Source organism: Halichoerus grypus, chromosome 11 (genome assembly GCF_964656455.1).
Source record: "Halichoerus grypus chromosome 11, mHalGry1.hap1.1, whole genome shotgun sequence".
Lineage (NCBI taxonomy): Eukaryota > Metazoa > Chordata > Mammalia > Carnivora > Phocidae > Halichoerus > Halichoerus grypus.
Window position 1 is genome coordinate 57,119,818 of NC_135722.1, and position 19,682 is coordinate 57,139,499.

The window sequence follows — 19,682 nt, forward strand, 5'->3', positions numbered from 1 at the left end:
GGTAGGAAAATGCTTCTATTCTTCCCAAAGGGCTTAAAATTCTACAGCTGTAAGAACTGATATCTATCTTTGCAAGGTGTGTCTCCACAAATATGCTTTGGATAAATCTTGAAGGGTAAAGAATGTATGTGCAACTCCTACTGCCCCTGATATGTTGAAAGGGGACCGGCCTGGGGATGGTGGTTGGAACCCACTCTGGGGTTACTCCAGACTTGAGAAATAAATCCTGGACTGCCTGATGGGGGCAGGGGTGGGCTCTCCAGTAGGGATGGAGTCTCCCAAGGGGTGGAGAGAGAGCTCCAGTGTGGATTTGGAGGGAGAGACACCCAGAACGATGCGTGAGGACTGGGAACAAGGTCCATCCCAGTGGGATGACACCAAGTGGAAAGCCTTTGTACGAGGTTCAACTCTTAGACACTTCTCCTCTGGATATGGTAGTATTTTTTTTTTTTTTTAAGAGAGGAGGAGGGGCAGAGGGAGAAGGAAAGAGAATCTTAAGCAGGCCCGAGGGGGGTTCAATCTCACGACCCTGAGATCATGACCCTGAGATCGTGACCTGAGCCGAAATCAAGAGTCAGATGCTGAGCCACCGAGATGCCCCTAGTACTACTCACTTTTAAAGTCTTCTTCCTCATAGGCTGTGGCTTTCTCCATGGCTTCCGGTGGATCATGAAAAGGGCGAATCTCGGGCAGGACCGTGGGGGCGGGGTTACAGAGGGCGGGGGCGGGCTCCGCTCTCTGCAAACAAGGCCGCGGCGGCAAGCTTGCCAGGGGGGCGGTGGAGGCAGGAGCAGCACCCAGTTTGGAGCGGAGGTAGCCTCCTTTCGGAAGGGGACAGGAGGCGACCCCTACTCTTTCTCGAATATACCAGAGAGAGTGAGCCCCTAAGGCAAAGGGAAAGCTGAACCGAGGGTGACCCGTGGCCGAGCACCTGCTTTGGACACTGGGGACATGCAGAGCATTAGATAGACACGGCCTCTGTGGGCCTTGAGGGGCTCACACACAAGGATAATCCAGTCTTGAGAAGTGCCTGGCAAGTGGCAGGTGCTCAGTGCGTGCCTCCTGAGAGGGGAATGAGCTGCAAGAGGGCATTTCAGCTGGGCTTGAAGAAGCCGTGAAAGGCCCTCAGGTGTGAAAGTCCGTGGGTACATTTGGCGGGGGGTGGGGGGGCGGGACCTGATACACCTGCTCTACTGTGTGGCCCTCCGGCGGTAGGTTTCATGGACTCAGTGCATCTGAAGTGCCATGCTAAGTAGCTTACTGCATCCGCAATATGCAGATAGTCTAGTCAGCAGTGGTTTTCAAAGCAGGAAGGGGCATCAGTGTCCCCTGGGAACACGTTAGAAATACAAATTAATGGGCCTCATCCCAGACCCACTGATTCAGAAATTCTTGGGCGGGGAGGACCCAGCAGTTTTTTCCAATAAGCCCTACAGGTGAATGTGATGCGGGCCAAAGGCTGAGAAGCACTTGTGTGGAGGGAAGAGTGCCAGCCTTTGAAAGGAAGGTGGGTGTGGTGGGCTGGGGAGGGGGCGTGCGGTAGAAAACTTACCTGGGAAAAGCCCGTTGGGCTTGGAGTATTGCGCGGCATTGCGTAGCCTGTCCTCTGAGTTGTATGCATCATCATAGCCTCATTAGAGATGGAAGACCAAGGCTTAGAGGGGTTAAAAGACTTGCTGAGATCTCATAGTAACTGCTGCACCCAATTCGGCCCAACTCCAAAAGTGAAGTAGGGTTTTTTCCTACCACCGTAGATGGCTGCGGGGGGGGGGCCCACAGCAGGGTGATGGTCTGGGCCACAGTGCCTGAGGGGAGGGGAGGGCCCTGAAGCTTCCCAGAGGGCCTGGTGGAGGGTCCGTGCTGAGGCCGACGGGAGGGCAGGGAGGCCTTCTGCTCTTATGCCTCTGCCCAATTACTCGAATTTTCATAAGGTTTGCCATTCACACCGGGGAGCTGGGCTTGGCAAACGTACTTTCTGAAGTGACCAGCTGTCATCCCTGACTTCTAGAGCTGAGAGGTTAAGTGCGAGGTTAAGTGAGAAAAGCAAGGTGAAAAATTACCCGTACGCTGTGATTATAACTACCTTAGTCATTTTTAAAGCTACATTAAGAACACACAAAGGAAAGAAAAAAAAAAAAACCAATGCTAAAGAAATTTTTTGTCCTTTTTTCCAAGTTGTATTAACGTGGTTATAATAATTTGCGTGATGACTATGCGTTTATTTTCGAAAGTGCAACCAGTGGCCTAGGGGACAACTCTGTGCCCAGTGGCTCTATTTTCAGGGCAGTGTTGGGCTGTCCTGCCTCTTGGAGCCTGTCCCCAAGGCCAATGAGGACATCAGCTGGAGGAGTGTGTGGCCTGGGGGAGCGGTGGGGACACAGCTGACGTCAGGGGTGCCTTGACGTTCGTGAGGCTAAGCACCGGGGTCTTTGTGGCCTGTGACAAGCCTCTCCAGACAGCTGTCACCTAGATGGCTTATGAGGGCCTCTGGGGCCACGGACCTGAGTCTTGCAGGTCATCCTGAGAACAGAAGCATCCAGCAGTGCAAACTCAGAGGACTGGCTCAGGCAGTCCTTACTCTCCAAACAAAGGCCACCCAACACCTTAAACACAAAATATTCTTTTATTTGTCAACGAAGGCTACACGGGATCACTTCTGGTTTTGTTTTTATGCATTTTTTTTTCTAGAAGGTATCTACATCTGCATTTATTTACAGCCTTGTCGGTATTTACACAGTCAAGAATACAGTGTTAGAAACACAAAAGTGTTGAGAAAAAAACTTCTCAAAATTAGTTCCAGACTTCAGGAAAACTATTTCCACATGGTAAGGCCAGAGTCTCCAGTGTTGGTCGTCCAAAGGCAGCTTGGGAGAGTCCTTTTGCCAAAGCTGCAGGTTCAGAAGTGTTCAAGAACAGGCAGGTTTAGAAAAGTGGGACTCTGGTGTTGGGTGAGTCGGGGGCTGCCGGGCACCACCACACATCTGTGACTCAGCTTCTGCTGGGACAGCTGAGCCTGCCTGAGGCTTGCTTCTCCGTTGGCAATTTGCCCTCAGAATCAATCACATGTTCTTGGGGACCAAGAAGTCACCCAGTGTCATGCCTTTGGCATTCCAGAGGGGGTAAGAAACCCAAAATGAGCCCCACCCAGGCCTCCTCCCCACTCTGATCTTCCACATTCATGATGAAACCGAAGAGCTCGCCGCTGTCTGGGGCGGTTAAGTACACAGGGCTGGTTTTGGAGAATGTAAAGGTTAGAAAGGATAAAGTTTCTATCACCTGAGCAATGAGTCTTTAAAATGAGTTTGCTGTTTTTTTGAAGGTTAAATGAAAGGGCCTTGAACGACAGAGTTCTTTCTTTTAATCCCCTCCCTTCCGATAAAATGTAGACAAATGTATAAACCTAGCTGGGAATTATGAGCCTTAAACGGAAGGCTTTGAGTCCTAACAAGGTTCCCAATAGAAAGAAGAGACTGGGTTCTTCCTGGGACCTCTCTGGAGGCGGGCCCCAGCTCAGGACCAGAAGCCAGAGCCTGGGCTTAGTGGTTGCTATGAGGAATGGAGAAGAGATCTGACTTTGAGCACCAGGAGATCAAACCCCAAAGCCCGGGATCCTGCAGAGTCCTGGCGAGCTCCTTGCTCCTGGGCACCAAGCTCAGCATTCCTGCCCTCACCACGTGGCCACCACAACCACGAGGCTGCAGATGTGAAACTGCGTTCTAAGATTTCACCTCGAGAGCCCTGTCTTTGCATAATGGAAACTGCCACCTATAAAGGTGGTACTTAAAGGTCACAGCTGAAAAGGTCCTTTATACTGGTGTTTTTTTTTTTTTTTTTAAGCGAATGTGCTTCCTTGTTATGTGTCTATAAAAACACTGCCCAGGGTTAATCCCCTTCCTTGCCTCGTGGTCCCCTTCTGCTTCTGCCCCACCCCATCCTGATTATTTAAACCATTCTCAACTTCTGGTCACTTTCCTAGGGATTGTTTCAAATTCTCCACCACTAGGTAGACCTCAGGCACTGGGCTGTTCCTTGGGTTAATTCTCAGCCAACAGTTCTGAGAGACAAGCATCAGGGGCTGACAAAGCTGTAATTTACCAGGGAGTTTCTTCCCCTTCTTCCCCTCATCATAGCTCTGCCCTCCAATGCTGTCTGTCTGGAGGGTGGGTAAAAAAAAAAGGAAATCTCATCCTATAAAAAAACCAAGTTGGGGCATCATTAAAGTCCTGTTTAAAATGATGGCAGAGGGGCTGAGGGTCAGGGCCCGATGGGAGCTGCGGAAGACAGGGAAGAAGGCAGGAATTCTTCCAAAATAAACCCTTTTCTAGGGCACAGAAGCTGACCTCCTGCAGGATCACGACCCTGGGCCAGTGAGGGAAGGCTGGTTGCTTCAAGAAATGAACATGTTTGGGTTGATTAGTGCCAAAAGGGCAGGTGCCATCAAGGTTGGGGTTTGACGCTTGGAGGCCACTCAGTGGGCATAGGGATCTCTCTGGCTTATGCCTTCAGACTCACTCTTGCTGTGAGATTACGCCTGCTGGTCTCAGCAGCAGGACAGACTGAGAAGGGAGGCACTTCGTCACCTGCTGGCCTGAACGGAAGCCGACTCAGGAAGGCCAAGGCCAGAAGCGCCGTCTCCAGGAGCAGTAGTACGCATGTGAAATAATGCTGCCTAGCCCACACCTGACATCTTTTCTCTAAAGCTTGGGAATGCCTCAATTTCTCCCCGCACAGACTCTGGGTCTCCTCGGTGGTGTGTAGCCCAGGACAGGTAAAATGTTATTCGCTGAAACAAAAGGAACACACAGGAATTCTCTTTGTTTTTGATCTTTAGAAGTCCATACTATCACTTTGGTGGGGGGTTGGTGGTGGAGGCTCAGAGGCCTGGGAAGGTGTAGGGAGATGATTCATTCCCTTGGCTCTCGTGTTACCTCTGACCTCCAAGTAGATGTCCCCAGCAGGTCTTGACTAGTGTCAGGCAGCCAAGATAGAACTGATCAGCTAGGCTACTGGGCAGGAGAGCTTCACCCAAGGGCTCCTTATATCAAGAGTATGCTTTGAGAGGCAGAAGTCTATTTTGGATTAAAAAAAAAAACATGTGTTCTTCAGGCCAAACTGCTGTCCCTCCCATCCAAGAACGATTATGCCTGATGGGAGCCCACCACCAGCTCCCAGGAACCACGCACAGTGGGCCCCAGGAGCACCGCATCTGACTCAGCGGCGCTCTGGACCCAGCGGACCAACAGGCCAAGGTGCACTGTCGCAGCAGTGTGACTGTTTTTGGAAACAGGAAGAGCACTTAGCGAAACATATCCTCTAATCCCGGTGGGATGACGTAAGGCGAAACCTCCTCTCCCGAGAAGCTGTGGATGCCTCCCTCTGCCAGGCAGAAACCAGGCTACACGCTGCTCCAATTCTCGCGCGGTAAAGACCTTCTTGGTTTCATTAACTCGTGTAATATTCTGAAGACTCTGTGAGTAAGGCTGTAAAGGTGCCATGAGCTTATCAGTCCAACAAGGTCTCCACGGGGGGATAGCTCAGACTCAGAATTCATTTTCCACACTTAATGTAAATGTAAGCCATAAAAGTCCCATTTTCTAAGAAGCCCAGCTCAAAAGGAAGCATTTGGCTTTCCCTCCTGGTCTCCCAGAACCTCCTGTGAGTGGTAACGATGATCGTAATTAGGCAGATGAACCAGGAGCGAGAGCTCCTAACTCTTGCTGCTGCTTTCCCCTCCCCTCAATGCTTACCTGGCCCGTTGGCTGCAGCCTTTCCCTGGTCAGGCCCCCCAGGGGTGGGTTGTGCCCATTCCCCAGTGGGCGAACGCCTCTTCCCAGTGACCTCAGGCCTAGGTCTCCACAGGGACAACTGTAGCCTGGCCTCCCTGCTCTGCGAGCATCGGCCTCAGGAACTGGTCCCAGCCCGGGGGCAGCAGGGGGCGGGGGCTGGATGACACGGCCAGGTCACGCCCGATTAGCTCTGTCCTCCTTTCTCCTCGGTCTCTCTAGAGGGGAAGCTGTTTTAGAAGAACTTCACAGAAGGAATTCCTGAACACCTAAGCTGCTGCACCCCCGCTGTGTTACTGGCCCATGAGTGGGAGGCAGAGAAGCCTTCAGGAGCTGGTTAGAAGACGCTTGGCTTATGCCTTCCTCTCTTTGGCTGACTGTTTCTTAAGTCTCTTTCCAGAATCAAAGGCCACCAAGCACCTCTCTCCACACTCCTGTTTCTCAGTGGTGGAGCTGAGCAGTGGAGGGAAGATACCCCAAGTCATGGGGAGAAAGTTTCACCCAGGAAGGCAGGCTGGTACCTTTGCCATCCTTTTGCCGTGGGTGGCCTGCCCCTCCCTGGACCTTGTGCCCACGTGGAGGGCTTGCCGGGCAGTGCTGGTTCTCACATCTGACTTTGGGAGAGAGGAAGAGATGAATAATAAGGAACATCATGGGAACACTGACCAACCACAGACATCCTGGGTGCCTCTACCTCTTGGGGAGGATGAGGCTCTTAGCCCCAGGATGTTATGTCACCAGACTGGGGGAAGGGACCTGGGGAATGCTTTCTCCATCCCAGCATGGGGCTGGCACCAACAACTACACAGGATTTGCAAAAGGGGTTGGGGGTTCCATTTAGCATCAAAATATAAAGCTTGGACAGGAGTTGGGGACAGCTTGAAAAAGGTGCTGAGTGATACCACAAAATTCCCCAGAGCAAGATGAAGACGTCTGCGGTCCTCCAGAGACACAGAACATGGTGAGTAAAAAAGCCACCACTTAATCTGTGGGAGCTGAGCCAAAAATCCTCAGGTCCTGCAGACCCTCCTTCCAGGCCCCCCTCGGATGTTTGGTACTAGCCCGTGACTCTGCACCCCTCACTCCTGCCCTCCCCCCACGGAAGAAAGGGTTGCACATGAGACAAATTAGCCCAGACACTGTGTCTCACATCACACTGGGTACCTAGACAGACAAGGACACACCTCAGAGAGGAGAAATGTACCCCAACAAGAGGGAAAAATCCTCAAGGAAAAAGGGAACGAAAGACAATAAAGTTTTCATTGTGATCACACTACAGAAAAAAAAATACCTTCTGTTCTTTGCAAAAAATGTGTGAAGGCCAAATTTGTGTTTCTCTTTTCTTAAAAAAAAGGATGTTGCATGAGTTACAATGCAACCAGTATTTTTGTTTGTTTGTTTGTTTTCTGCACTTGTTAAAAAAAGGATTTTTCTTTTTTTTTTTCTTTTCTTTCTTTCTTTTTTTTTTTAAGTACAACACAGTCAGGTGTGTGGCCACAAAAGAGTAGCTGTCTTTGGCAAGAAGTGCAGGCCGGAGTCCTCTCTGTCACCTCCGGCCCATCTCGCTCTGTCTCATGAAGTGGATATTGTTGGCGCTGTCCGACAGTTCTGGGTACTGCTCCACGGAGATGACGAAGAAGCCGTCATAGCCTTGAACCCGCCCTGTGTTCAGTGCCTGCTGCTTTTCCCCCTCCGTCCAGGCCCTCAGGCCTTCCTCCCCTTCCCGGAGTCGCTGTTGCTCACGGGCCCACGCCTGGCGCACGGCTCTCTGCCGGGCCAGCTCCAGCACCCGCGCCTTCTCCTCGTCCAACGTCGTCCCGTAGCGAGTGCTCAAGCACAGCGCCCTGTACTGGAGCTGGATGTCTGTGTAGCGTCTAGTCCTGCCATTGAGCATCGTGTTGATCTGGGACACAGTGACATTGACCCCATTCTCCAGGGTTCGCCGCCCCCCACTGAGGCCCAGGATGGCCAGGTCGCCTTCTGAAGGCCCTGGCTTCACGAAGTAGTGGGTGTCCACCCCATCAATGGTGAAGTGCAGGTTCTCTAGGTAGTGGGCGTTGTTCAAGATGGCAGCGACCCTCCGCCCATCCTCGTTGGCCACACTGATGATGTCTGTGGTCACTCGGCCATCCTTCAAGGCAAACTTGACCCCTTTGCCGAAGACCGAGCCACTGGATGCAAACTTCTTTGTCTCGGGGGCCTGTTGGCAGCTGGTGATCATGGAGCCGTAGAGCTGGTCAAAACGTTCCAGGGTGACGAAGGCCTTGAGCTGCTTCTGCACTTCACACTGTACCCCGAGGATAGACTGATGGGGGAGGAGAAAGAGAGGATGAGACAAAGGGGAAAAGCTCTCCCTAATAGCCTGAAGACTCAGCTTACATTACTAAGTCAAATCTATACATATTTATTAACCAGTAGCATCTAGCCCTACCGCTGACCACTACACCATTCCACCATCCTTCACCCATCCGTTCCCCCATCATTCCATTAAGAAACTGTTCAGGGAACATCTCTGTGCCAGGTCCTTTTCTGGGCACTGGAGAGACAACAATGAATCAGACAACATCCCTGCCCTTGAGGAACCCATCATTTAGTGGGGGAGAGACAGATGTGACACACAAAGCTATAATCAAACGTGATAACTAGTGGTCTAGGAGAAGTACTAGTCATACCTATAGCTAACATGTCTTGGTCTTTGAGCTAAAGAAGTCACATTCAGTACCTCATTCGATCTCCACAATAACTTTACATAGTAGGTACTGTTATATTACTGATTTTACATCTAAGAAAACTAAGCCTCTAAGAAGTTGTAATGGGCCCACAGTCGTACTGCTAGTAAGTATTCAAGCCAACATTTGAACTCAGGTCTGTCTGACTCTAGAGGTTCACTTTCAAGGGCTCTAGATTAGGGAGCAGCAAACAAGGCTCAGAACATCTCAGCCTGAAGGTGGAGGAATGAGGTTCAAGGACAGACTCATGCTTGAGTTGGAACTTGGAGGATAAGGGGCTGATGTAAGATGGAGCAATGGCAAGAAATGCGTTCTTGGCAAGGAGGCTTAGGAAGATGAAAAGTGGTGATTTATATAAATTCTCTTGCCCTGCTTTATTGTTCTCTGTCGTGTGATGAATGATTTTCAAGGAGGGCTCTGCCCCCACAGTGCTTCCTGGGGGCTCCTCAGATGCCCCTGCTCTTGGCTGCTTTGGGGGACAGATTGGGCCCTGTCTCCATGTCATACCACCTACCAGTCCCTCCCATGGCTCAGGGAGCCTGGCAAAGCCGGGTGCGGGTGGGCTCCGGGGCCTTATCGGGAACTCAGGGAAATGGCTTTAGAAACAGGCCCATTGGATTCTCACTGAAATTAAGTCCTCTTTATAATTAATAGAACCCTGTCTGTGAACAATTATTTCCTAGAGTTTCACGAAAGCTGGAGTGCTCAACAACAAAGATCTCCGATGCTTGCCAAGGGCGGAAATCAATAATTCATTGACAGGCGAGGTTGGCAAACAGGCCGAGACCGGGGCTCTGTGCAGGGGGGAAGGGAAGCTGGGGTTGGGGGGAGGGGTGAGGGGAGGAGCTGAGCTGCTGGAAGCAGCCCTGGGCACAGCCAGGCCGGCCCGGGAGGATGGTGGGGATTGGAGCCGGGCAGAGGGGCAGGGCTATGGCAGCAGAGAATAGCAGAAAGGGGACGGGCTCTGTGGTCAGACACCCTAGGGTTTCTCATCGTCTTTCCTGCTGAGTGACCTTCAGCAAGTCTCTCTCTGAGCTCTGGTCTCCTCATAAATGCTCACAGGGTTGTTTACTTCTTTCAACCATTTGTTCATTCAGCAAAAGTTTTGGTGCTGGGCAGTATACTGGGTACCAGATAAGACCCAGTGTTTGCCTTCTTGGGGCTCAGAGTCTAGTGGAGATACAGGAAGAAAACAGGAACTCAAGCCAAGTGCGGTGGGTGCTTTGAACGAGGAGAATATAGGGTGCCTCCAGAGCCAAGAGGCGCAGAGTCCCGTTCTCCAGAGTCTAGAGGAAGGAGGCAGCTGAGGACTAATGGAATCAGGTTGGACGCGTTAAGTTTCTGGCTGCCAGTGGTATGCCATCTAACAACTTGGCTTCCCCCTCCACTGGGATCCCCTGGGAGGCCTGCTCTCTGCCTGATGCACTGCTGCATTCACTGGGTGCAGCATGGGGCCTGGGAGAGCCAGCTCCTACTACATATATTACGCAGAGGGGGAGGTGGGGGGGAGGGGAGGAAGAAATGAGCAAAAGGATGCCTCAAGTGAGGGGTGGGCTAAAATTGTTTTCAAGGACCTTTACAGCTATAGAATTCCGTGAGTCTTTCAAACTGGGTCATAAAAGGAACAGAAGAGAAAGTAACATTTGTTTGAATGCCTACAGACAGATCCAGGTTTGAATCCCAGCTCTAACCCTTCCCTTGCTGTGTGGCACTGGAAAGCCTCGGGCATTAAATCTGTACAATGTGAACAGTAACACCAGGGGATATTTATGAGTTAACTGGTGTAGAATCCCTCAGGCAAGTTCAGGTGCACTGAGGTGCTCGGAAAATACCACATTTGTATTTAGAACACACGTTCCCTCCTTGCACTTTTGCTGTGGGTAGTGACAAAGGTTCATTGTTTTTGTAGATTTCCAAACTCAGCGTAACATGGAAAACTTAATAGGGCTTGTGAGGGTCTGTGCGCTGTTACAGCTGGGCCCGCGGTGGCTTGCAGTGGTAGGGGTCCTATGTATTTGCTGAACAGTTTCGGGCAGGCTCTTGGGATATACCACATCGGTTTCTGTTACGGGCCCATGCTTTCCCGGAAAGCTTTGCAGGACCCACTGCTGTCATGTCTGAATGGCCTAAGGGTGGCAGCTATGTGTGCCAATTACCTTGCTGTTGTCCCACTCCTGAGTTTTCATCTGTGTGTGGATGAGCTCGTAGGATGGTTCCATGGCATCCATGTCTGGCTTGGGGTAGCCGGGAATCACGTTGTGTAGCTGGAATCCAAAGGTGAGGAGCCAACTGTTCACATCTGGGTGGGAGAGAAGCAGACATGTCCTCATGGAGTAAGTGGCCCTCAGAGGTGACATATCCCAATAAATTAGCCTAGAGTTAGGCTGCGGGGGCAGGGGGGGAGGGGGAGGGGTGTTGCAGCTGGGACAATCAGCTGCTACAGGCACTTTGGAAAACTGTTTCATGGTTATAAAAGCCGCGTGCACTCTTGGGAGCTGGTGTCCCCTTCCTGGGTATGTATCCAAGAGTGTATCCAGTAGAGTGTATGTTTCCAGATCCCCTGTTCTGTCACTCCATCTCCTGGGGCCTTGGCCTCACACCCGGGGCGGGGGAGGGCAGCTGTGGACCCTCTGTGTCCTCTCCCGGCATCCGTAGGACATGTGGAGGACAGCCACACCCAAAGGGAAGATGTAAATGAATGCTTTCAAAGAGAAAATTCACTTAAGAAATAAGCCCTCCCTCCTCTCCCAAGTGACAAGATGGCCTGTACCAAAGCTCAAAGAGTTTCCCCCACGCTGATCATACCTTTCATTTCTTCTGGGAAGTGACTCGAAGGAAGTCACTTACCTCCCCGTGCCTTCATTTTCCAATCTTTAATATTGGGCTTGAGGATCTAGTCCCACAGGCACTGGTTTCATTGATGTTATAACATTCCTGGGGGGTTACTAACTATAAAATATTACATAAAGGGACAGGGAGGATTTTGCCATGAGCCTTTGGCTCATTGAGGAACAGAATCAGGGAAGCCAAGATGTAAGGAAGAGAAAGAGGCTGGATGCCGTGCCATCCGCTACCTGGCCCGCTGCTGCTGAATGTGCCCAGGAGCGTGTTACACTGACCCTCACCTTGCACACTCAGGACCCCGAAGGGGAGATGAGACGTGGGCATGCAAAACTTTGACACAAGAAGAAAAGATGAGAGGAGGGCAGAAGTCTTTCAGTTGGACAGGCTGACAAGTCTTCTCGGAGAAGGCGGCCTTTCAGGCAGACATTGAAAGCTGTGTACCTTTTGTCAGGCTTCAGCAGAGATGAAGGGGGTGCTTCAGGCAAAGACCGTCATACAAGGCAAGGTCGGGAGAGGGGAGGTGAGTGCAGGGAGTGTTCAGGTAACTGGAGAGCAGCTCAGCAAGGCAGAGAGAGAACCAGAAAGAAAAACTGGCTGGAGCAGGACAGAAACCCATGCTGTCTTCCCATTTGAGAACCTCACGTTTGCCTTTGTCTTTTGTTTGTTTGTGTTTTTTGGATGTCCCAGAGCCCCTCTGTGGGGTGTGAAATCTAGAGGTACTGGAGTGGAGGGAAGGTAGGAAGGGCAGCTTAGAAACCCAGGTTCTACTTCTAGAAAGATCGTGGAAGGGAAAGAGCATGGTGAGGCAAGACAAAACCCAGGTCCAAATTCAGGCTCCCCAGCTTGCAGACTGTGTGAGCCGGGACGGTTGCCTCAACCTCTCGGAGGTTCTGATTCCGGATCTACAAACTGGTGGTAGAAGTGGTTTTCACCAAGCCATGGAGAAGAACGCTAATAGTGTTACCACTTTGGGCAGCCATCATACAGAGGGAACTGTTCTAAGTCTGTTACAGGAAGGACTGGGTTTCCTATATTATATTCTGAAGTGTCCAGCTCGGTTCCTGGCTGGTTTCTGTGTCCCTTCAAACCCGGGCCTCTGCATCCCTAAACCCCCATTTCCTCATTTATGACATGAGGCCCTTGGACTAGCTTTCCTCCAAAGTCCCTTTCCTCACTGAGTTTTTGAGAATCTCTGATTCTATGAATCATGGCAGATGGTTTTTTAGGAAATTAAAACAAACAGAACACGGGGGAAAAAGTCCCCTACGAAGCCATTTTTGCCTGAGGCCGATGACTTGCATCTGAATTTGTAGTTGGAAAGGAAAACTTCTAGCAGGAATATTATAAATTCCCAGGAAACCAGGGGGCTGAAAAGAGGGCTGGGCCTTAATTATAAGTGATGGGAGGTAGGGACATTTCTCATGATGCCTTTAGGAAAAATGCTGAAAATTTATTTATTCATTGGTTTTTCTACAGTGCTTTTCTGAAGAGTTGGGAATTTTACTCTTCCTTTTTATGACACCAGAGCTAGACATTTCCCTCAAGTTAAAAAGCTCCTCTTTACCCGTCCGCCCCAGACTTCGGGCGTGGCCACCTGGGGCAGCGATGAATAACAATCCCTTTTACGTGTGCACACTACAAAGTGAATTCCATTCCCAGAATGAGGATTTTGGAGTTGGCGCCGAGTTCCAGCACCAGCCTTGCCACTTCTCAGCGGGCCAGTTACGTTACAGCTCTGACCTTCACTTTCCTCCTCTGAGAATGGGGTCAGTGATCCCCATTTTACAGGCTTCACAGGAGGGTTACTGCGGTAGTGTGTGTGATGTATCTGAAGTGGACGTCTTGTGGTTGCCTTCCCAGCCTCCCATTCTGCCTTCCTGCTCTTTCTTTTTGGGGTATCTGTGTAGCTGTAGGGACGCTGACTCCACCTTTGGCAAATGAGCATGTGACCTAGGCTAAGCCAGTCAGCGCGTTTTCTCTCTCCAGCCACAGTGCGTGGTTCAGGGGCTGTCATGTGACCTAAGCCTATCCCATTGGAGGATATCTCAGGACCTTTGAAGAAAGTTTTGGAAAAAAGATGCTCTTTTTATTGGTGTCACTGCTGGGTGTGAGTGAGGCTGCACATAGCTCACGTGGAAGCTAACAGGTTTGGGGGTGTCTTGGTTTTTAGTAGCAAAATGTTTTTCTGCACCATTTTTTTTTTCCAGCTAAACTAACCTGCCAAGATACCTCACAAGACACTCACTGGAGGATGAGGCAGGGGGCATGCTTGATGCAGACAGATGTAATGGAATTGAGCTCTAAATCTGTTAAGTTTTCTAGGGCTGCCAGCAAGTTGAGCACAGTGAGACTGTGGTTGGGATATTCCTGTTTCCCACAGGTCCCAAGCGTGTTTTCACCACTGCACCTGCCCACCACTGTGTTCCCTCTTCTGCCCCACTCTGGGACTCCTGCTCTCAACATGACCACCAGGAATCCTCCAATCAGTGTCAGCAGAAACAGGGTCCAAACTGGGCCGCCAAGTTCGGGGGGCCAGGAAGCCACTTCCCTAAGGGGCACTTATGTGAGCGGTCCCTGTTGCCCTCTCTAGACTTCTGTATGTGCGGTCCTCTCCTTGGACTGTCTTTCTCCCCACTGGCTGATGAATGTCCACCGTGAAGGGGGCCCCACGCATCCGCTGCTCCCTGGGCAGAGACAGCTGTGCCTCCTGTGTTTCAATGGCCATCAGGGCAAACCTTCTTCCTGGGCCCCTCACACTGGACAGCAACTGTCTCCCTCCCCACCGCTGTGTGCACTCCTGGAGGGCAGCAACCATCTTTCTATGCCCAGTGCCTAAAGCAGTGGCTGCACAGAGAAGGCATTTGTTGAATGAAAATGAAACTGCCTTGAAATAGGGTGCAGGCACAGCTGGCATCACAGGAAAAACAGGAGCAGATGAGCAGGTCTGCATGTCGGGAGGTGCCCAGCTGGTGCCAACAACAAAGTCTCTCTTATAAAAAGTGCTGGCTTTATCCAGACCTGAATCCCCGTAGCTGCTTTGACTCCTGGGGTCTTTCGTGGCTGGCCTGCGAGTGGCTGCTTGCTGGTTGGACTGTGGCTGCTGGAGACATTTCTGGCATGTGTGACCAATGGGGACACTGATATTTCAGGTGGTTTCACAGTCATGGAAAACAAAGCCCACTTTTTAAATCCGGGAAGAAGAAACGTAATCAACATGAGCCAGGCACTGTGCTAGGCAGGTTATTAAATGTATCTCAGTTCGCCCTCGCAACCATCTTTCTCTTTTTATCCCCTCTTCCTCCCCTCTTTGATTGAATATTTTTTTAGCCTTCACTTTATTTCCACTATTGACTAATTAGCTATGTCTCTGTTTTATTCTTTACTGGTTGCTTGAGGATTTACAGTGTGCATATTTAATTTACCAGTGTCAGGTTCTAACTTTAATTTACAGATCAGGAAACTGGAATTCAGGGAAGTTAAGTAAATTGCGTGACTGTCCATTACATCATCCCAAATAAGAAAACTGAATTTGTTTTTCTTTAGCTATACCTTCATCCACCTTATTGGGGACTCATAGCCAGCCTGATCTCTGGGCCAGAAACTCCCAAACTGTATTCTCAGGGGTGTATCCAGTGAAATATTAGGGTTTCATGGTGAAAAAAGGGGTTTTATGCTCAAATGTTTGAGAAACAGTGGGTAAAGGGGTTTCATGGGCAAATGTTTGAGAAATCGTGGGTAAATGTATCAAACAGTTCTCTTTACTATAGGACTTCTCAGAGCCTTTCATAAGCTGCAATGTATTATTAAATTTTAAGAATGGTGGTTGCCCTGTTAAATTAATTTGATGTCAGTACCAGTTTTTCCAGGATATTTCTCTAAACCAATGTTTCTTAAAAAATGCTTTGGAAAACGCTGTTGTAAGAGAAAGCCAATGTTTCTTGTTACCCCATACCAGCTTTCTCAAGGAAGACAATCATGTCAGATGACTAGAGCTGTAGTGGGTCCTGTCCTCTGACTGAGCCCCAGTCCTCACCTGTCATGAAGCACTTGATGTCCTGAGAGTTGCTGATGGGGTTGTTGTTTTTAAACATGTAGAGATTAAAAGGCATGATGTTGCTGCTACTAAGGTGCTTCCACAACTCGTGGTCTGGGCTGGTCCAGCGACCAGCCAGCACGTCATAATCCCGCCGGCCCATGTGGATGAGCTTGGTGAGTGGATCATAGAGGCCACCGTGGTAGCCGATGATGATCTGGAAGTTGGGGTTGGTGTCCATGTAGATCTCCCCGTAGGCCGTGTACAGAATCTGCTTGATCATCAAACCTGTTCCACTGAAGACAGCAAGAGGGGTCCCGATGTTGTCACAAGCTATGTAAAACTCGTCACCGCTGCTCAGCTCCATAGCAAAGAGGTGCCCCTGCAGGTCGTAGTAGAGGGACGTGATCTCGGAGCTGGAGTGGTTGTAAAGGTGGGTGACCTTGGTGGGGTTGGTCAGGTCTGCATAGAAAAACTGCAGGTGGTGGCTGGGGCTGCTCTTGCTGGACACCCGCCGCCCCAGGCCATCGTAGCGGTACCTGACGCTCCAGCCACCGGCCCGGTTGTACGCCTTGATGAGCAGGCCAGCAGAGTTGTACTCGAAGACATCCCCGCCCCGCTGCCTCAGGAAGCCGTCCTCGTCTATCTTGTACTGCACGTCACCCAGCCTAGTGATGCGGTCTCGGAGGTCGTACCTTAGTGGGGTAAGCCGCGCACTGTTCCCGGGGCTCAGTAAGTGCAGGTTCCCATTGAGGTCATAGCTGTATCGCCAGAGTGGCTTGTCATTGATGGAGACCGTCTGGAGCTGGCCGTCAGCGTCATACTCATAGGAGTAGCGGGTGGTATTGGCATAGGGTCCCACCTTCAACTCTTTCTTCACTACTCGCCCCATGTTGTCATACTGGACAGTCATCCAGTACATGAGGGAGCGGAAAATCTCATATTGCACTTCCTTCATCCGGCCATACGCGTCAAAGTGTTTGGTGTGGGTCATGACCGCCGTAGTGATGATCTGGTTAATGTCATAGTAGATGACCCCAAACTTCCCGAACTGCTCTGTCTTGCCCGACACATCATCATAGCGATAGAGATCGATGGGCAGCGGGGTCTCATTGATCACAGCCTGCATGCTGGTCACCCGGAAGCTGTTGTCATAGTTATAGTCAAAACGAGCATTGACCATGCCTTCCTCGGTGAAGCGGAAGATCTGGCGGTCGATCAGGGGCCCAATCTGGCGGTAGCGGATGGTGCAGGTGAAGCCCTCATTCTGTAGGTTGATGGTCTTCAGCATGCCTGCTGTCTCGTCATAGGTGAAGCTCACCTTGGTGGTGTCATACAGCATCTCAGCCAGCTTGGACAGTTTGCCATACTTGTAGACGACCCTGCGGCCGGTGCCCAGGTAAAAGGTATGGAGGAGGTGCCCGTCCTCGCTGAAGTCCTGGATGACTGAGGCATTGCCCTCGGGTGGCTGGTAGATGTTCCTGTAGTAGCCCACAGACCGGATGGTCTCTAGGGTCTGCCGGGCCACGTTGGGCATCGTCACCGAGGAGAGGCGGTCGTTCTTGTCAAACTCAAAGATATACTGCCTCTGGCTGTGGAGCAGCAGCACCATGGACTGGAGGGAGAGGACAACAAAGACGTGAGAGGAGGGTGGTGGGGAGGAAGGGTAAGTCTGTGTGCCTAAGACTTAGAGGAGAGGAATAAACGGCCAAGGAAACCGGTGGTTCTCCTAAGTTATGCCCAAACCACAGCTTTCTAACCAGTGTGCCCCAGGATACTGCAGTGGGGATACAAATGTGCTAAGGACTTCTTGGGGCGCCTGCGTGGCTCAGTCACCTGGGCGTCCGACTCTCGGTTTCGGCTCAGGTCGTGATCTCGGGGCCGTGGGACCCAGCCCCACGTTGGGCTCGGCGCTCAGTGCGGAGTCTGCTTCAGATTCCTTCTCCCTCCTCCTCTGCCCCTCCCCGCTCATGTGTTCTCTCTCTCTCTTTCTCATAAATAAATAAACAAAATCTTAAAAAAAAAAAAAAAAAAAAAAAGGATTTCTCTCAGCCCTTGGCCCTGGCACTCGGGCCATCTGTCTTCCTACGGTGGGCAGCTTTGTCTGTTTGCCCCTTTGTGTGGTACAAAAGTGATGACTTCAGTGGATGCTGGTGTGTGAGAAAGGTCGGGAACACTGATGAGGAGTATGGCAGCAGCCTCTTTCCTGGCTTCCTTGCTTCAGCTTCCTTCTCAAATCAGTCTCCCTACTCAAGCAAGAACAATTTTGCTGAAACACAGCCTGACAGTTATCTCCTGCCTGCTAAATAACTTCTGTGGACTCCACGTGGCCCATGGGATAAGGACTGCATCTGAGAAAGGCATTTAAAGCTTTGCATGATTGTTTATGTAGGAAACAGGTCATAGGCCCACGCTGGGGTGGGGTGGGCGGTGATTGGGAACGGGGGAACCTGATTCCTAACAGTGGGCTCATTGTGTGGCCCCGGGGAGGTTCCTTCCCCCTCTGGGTTGGGCTTTTAGGTATGTCGGATGACCTCCAAGGTCTCTCTTAGCACCACCACAGAACACGGCTCTTGGAGATGCTCACCCAGCACGGCAGGGAAGACTGAGCACAGACCAAGCACAGCATGGGCTCTGGGCAGGTGACCGTGAGCAGGAAACAAAGTAAAGATGTGGGTACCAGAATGGGGGCCTGAGGTGCAGTTCTTTTTTGGGAGTAAGTCAGGAGGTAACAGACCTAGAGGCTTCTCAGCAGCAAAGCTCCCATTTTCTCCTGTTTGGGACCAACTTTTGCTTTCAGGGCTTTTCTGATTCCTAGCCCCTGGGATGCAATAAATCCTGACCTGAAGCAGAAGGGATTTACTAAAGTTACGCTCACCATTCAAAGCTCAGGATTAATTACCTCCTGCTTAAGGACTGATTGCTAGGCTTCTGCCCTGTTCTCTGTGACCAGATCACATGGTGTGCCCCAGATCTGGGGGAAGACCCCTGCCTGGGTCTGCACCCTGAGTCCTGCTCTGTGAGACCAGTTAGCATTGGGCCTCTTCCCAGCTCTAGTTTATCATGTGGGGCTTGCCCATTCTCCTGCCCCAAAACTCCCACCTGCCACATCATCACTACAATGCACCCAGATGCCTGTCGGGCTCCCCAGTCCCCTGTTGCAGATTTTTCTGAACAATTCCTTTTGGAGACCACATGGGTCTAATCCATCCCACTGAAGTCAGCAGGCTGGGCCTGGCCATGGGTCGAGCCACAACGACTGGCCTTCTGGATGGTAAGGCCAGTGATGGGGAGACGGACACCTGCCTTCTCTAAGTATGTGTAGCTCCACGTCTTCCCGTCAGCAAAGATCCTGGATGTGATACGACCTGATTGGTCGTATTCCATCCTCTCCGACATGATGCCTCTCTGGACGCCAGCAATATGACCCCCGGGGGAGTATGTCACATTGACGCCATTCAACCTGCTGCTGGGTGACCAGAGGCTGGGCCGCCCTGCCTGGTCGTACAGGATCCGGAGGGTGAACTTGCGGTGGTCGTCATAGATCTTCTCGGTGCGGGTCACACGGTCAAAGTCCAGGGACAGGAGGTTCCGGTTGTGAACCTGGAGAAGGGGCAGGAGGAAAGAGCGAGTTAATCTGGGCATGGGAAACTTCGGTGTGAGAAGGTCCTGAGTAGAGGAGGCAGCACAGGTCATGGGTGTGAACAGACAGGGTTTGGGTCCTGGCTCTGTCACCTGTCAGTTCTGTGACGCTTCCTCATCTGTCAAACGGGAATAATAATGCCAGTTACATAGGACTATCATGAGAACGAAGACAATGCGGGTGCTGAGCCAACAGTGGCTTGTCCTGAAGACAATCCATATCATTTCCTAATGGGATTCTTCTAATGAGGACAAAAAGGCAGATCCTTCTCAACTCTCTCCTAAAAGGGGAGAGGCCAGGTGGGTGCAGCAAATTCATGCGTGACCCCATTTCTCATGTGCCAGGCAATGTTCTAGTGTTTGGCACTGAGGAGACCAAAGCTCAGGGGCATGAAGGGACCTCCTCCAGATCTCCTGATTGGTGAGTGACTGCGTCCGGATGTGACTCTCACTACGGCAACATGCTGACAAATGCTCAGGGGTCCTCTGAGTGTGTCTGTCCCTTTTAGGGGCCTTGGACCTTTCATCCCCTCTTGCGTCTCTCTTGCCCTCTGCCACCATAGTTAGGCCTTCCTGGTTACCTTGGTCAGCTCCCAAGGTGTCGTCTTCTTCCTGGAGGCCCTGGGAGGCCATGTGCGTTTGAGTCTAGGA

General features: G+C 51.1%; 1 protein-coding gene across 2 annotated transcripts in view; it reads right to left on the reverse strand.

Moving 5' to 3' along the window:
• Positions 1 to 2,604: 2,604 nt before the first annotated feature.
• The window catches only part of TENM4 (teneurin transmembrane protein 4), a 2,958,785-nt gene continuing 2,941,707 nt past the window's right edge, over positions 2,605 to 19,682 (reverse strand). For both annotated transcript variants that reach the window (XM_078058602.1, XM_078058603.1), the window contains 4 exons: positions 18,696 to 18,992; positions 15,390 to 17,004; positions 10,669 to 10,811; positions 2,605 to 8,088 (listed from right to left, as the gene is read on the reverse strand). In XM_078058602.1, coding sequence (XP_077914728.1) covers positions 7,330 to 8,088; positions 10,669 to 10,811; positions 15,390 to 17,004; positions 18,696 to 18,992 — 2,814 coding nt within the window. In that variant the 3' untranslated portion in view covers positions 2,605 to 7,329. The remainder of the gene's footprint in view (positions 8,089 to 10,668; positions 10,812 to 15,389; positions 17,005 to 18,695; positions 18,993 to 19,682) is intronic.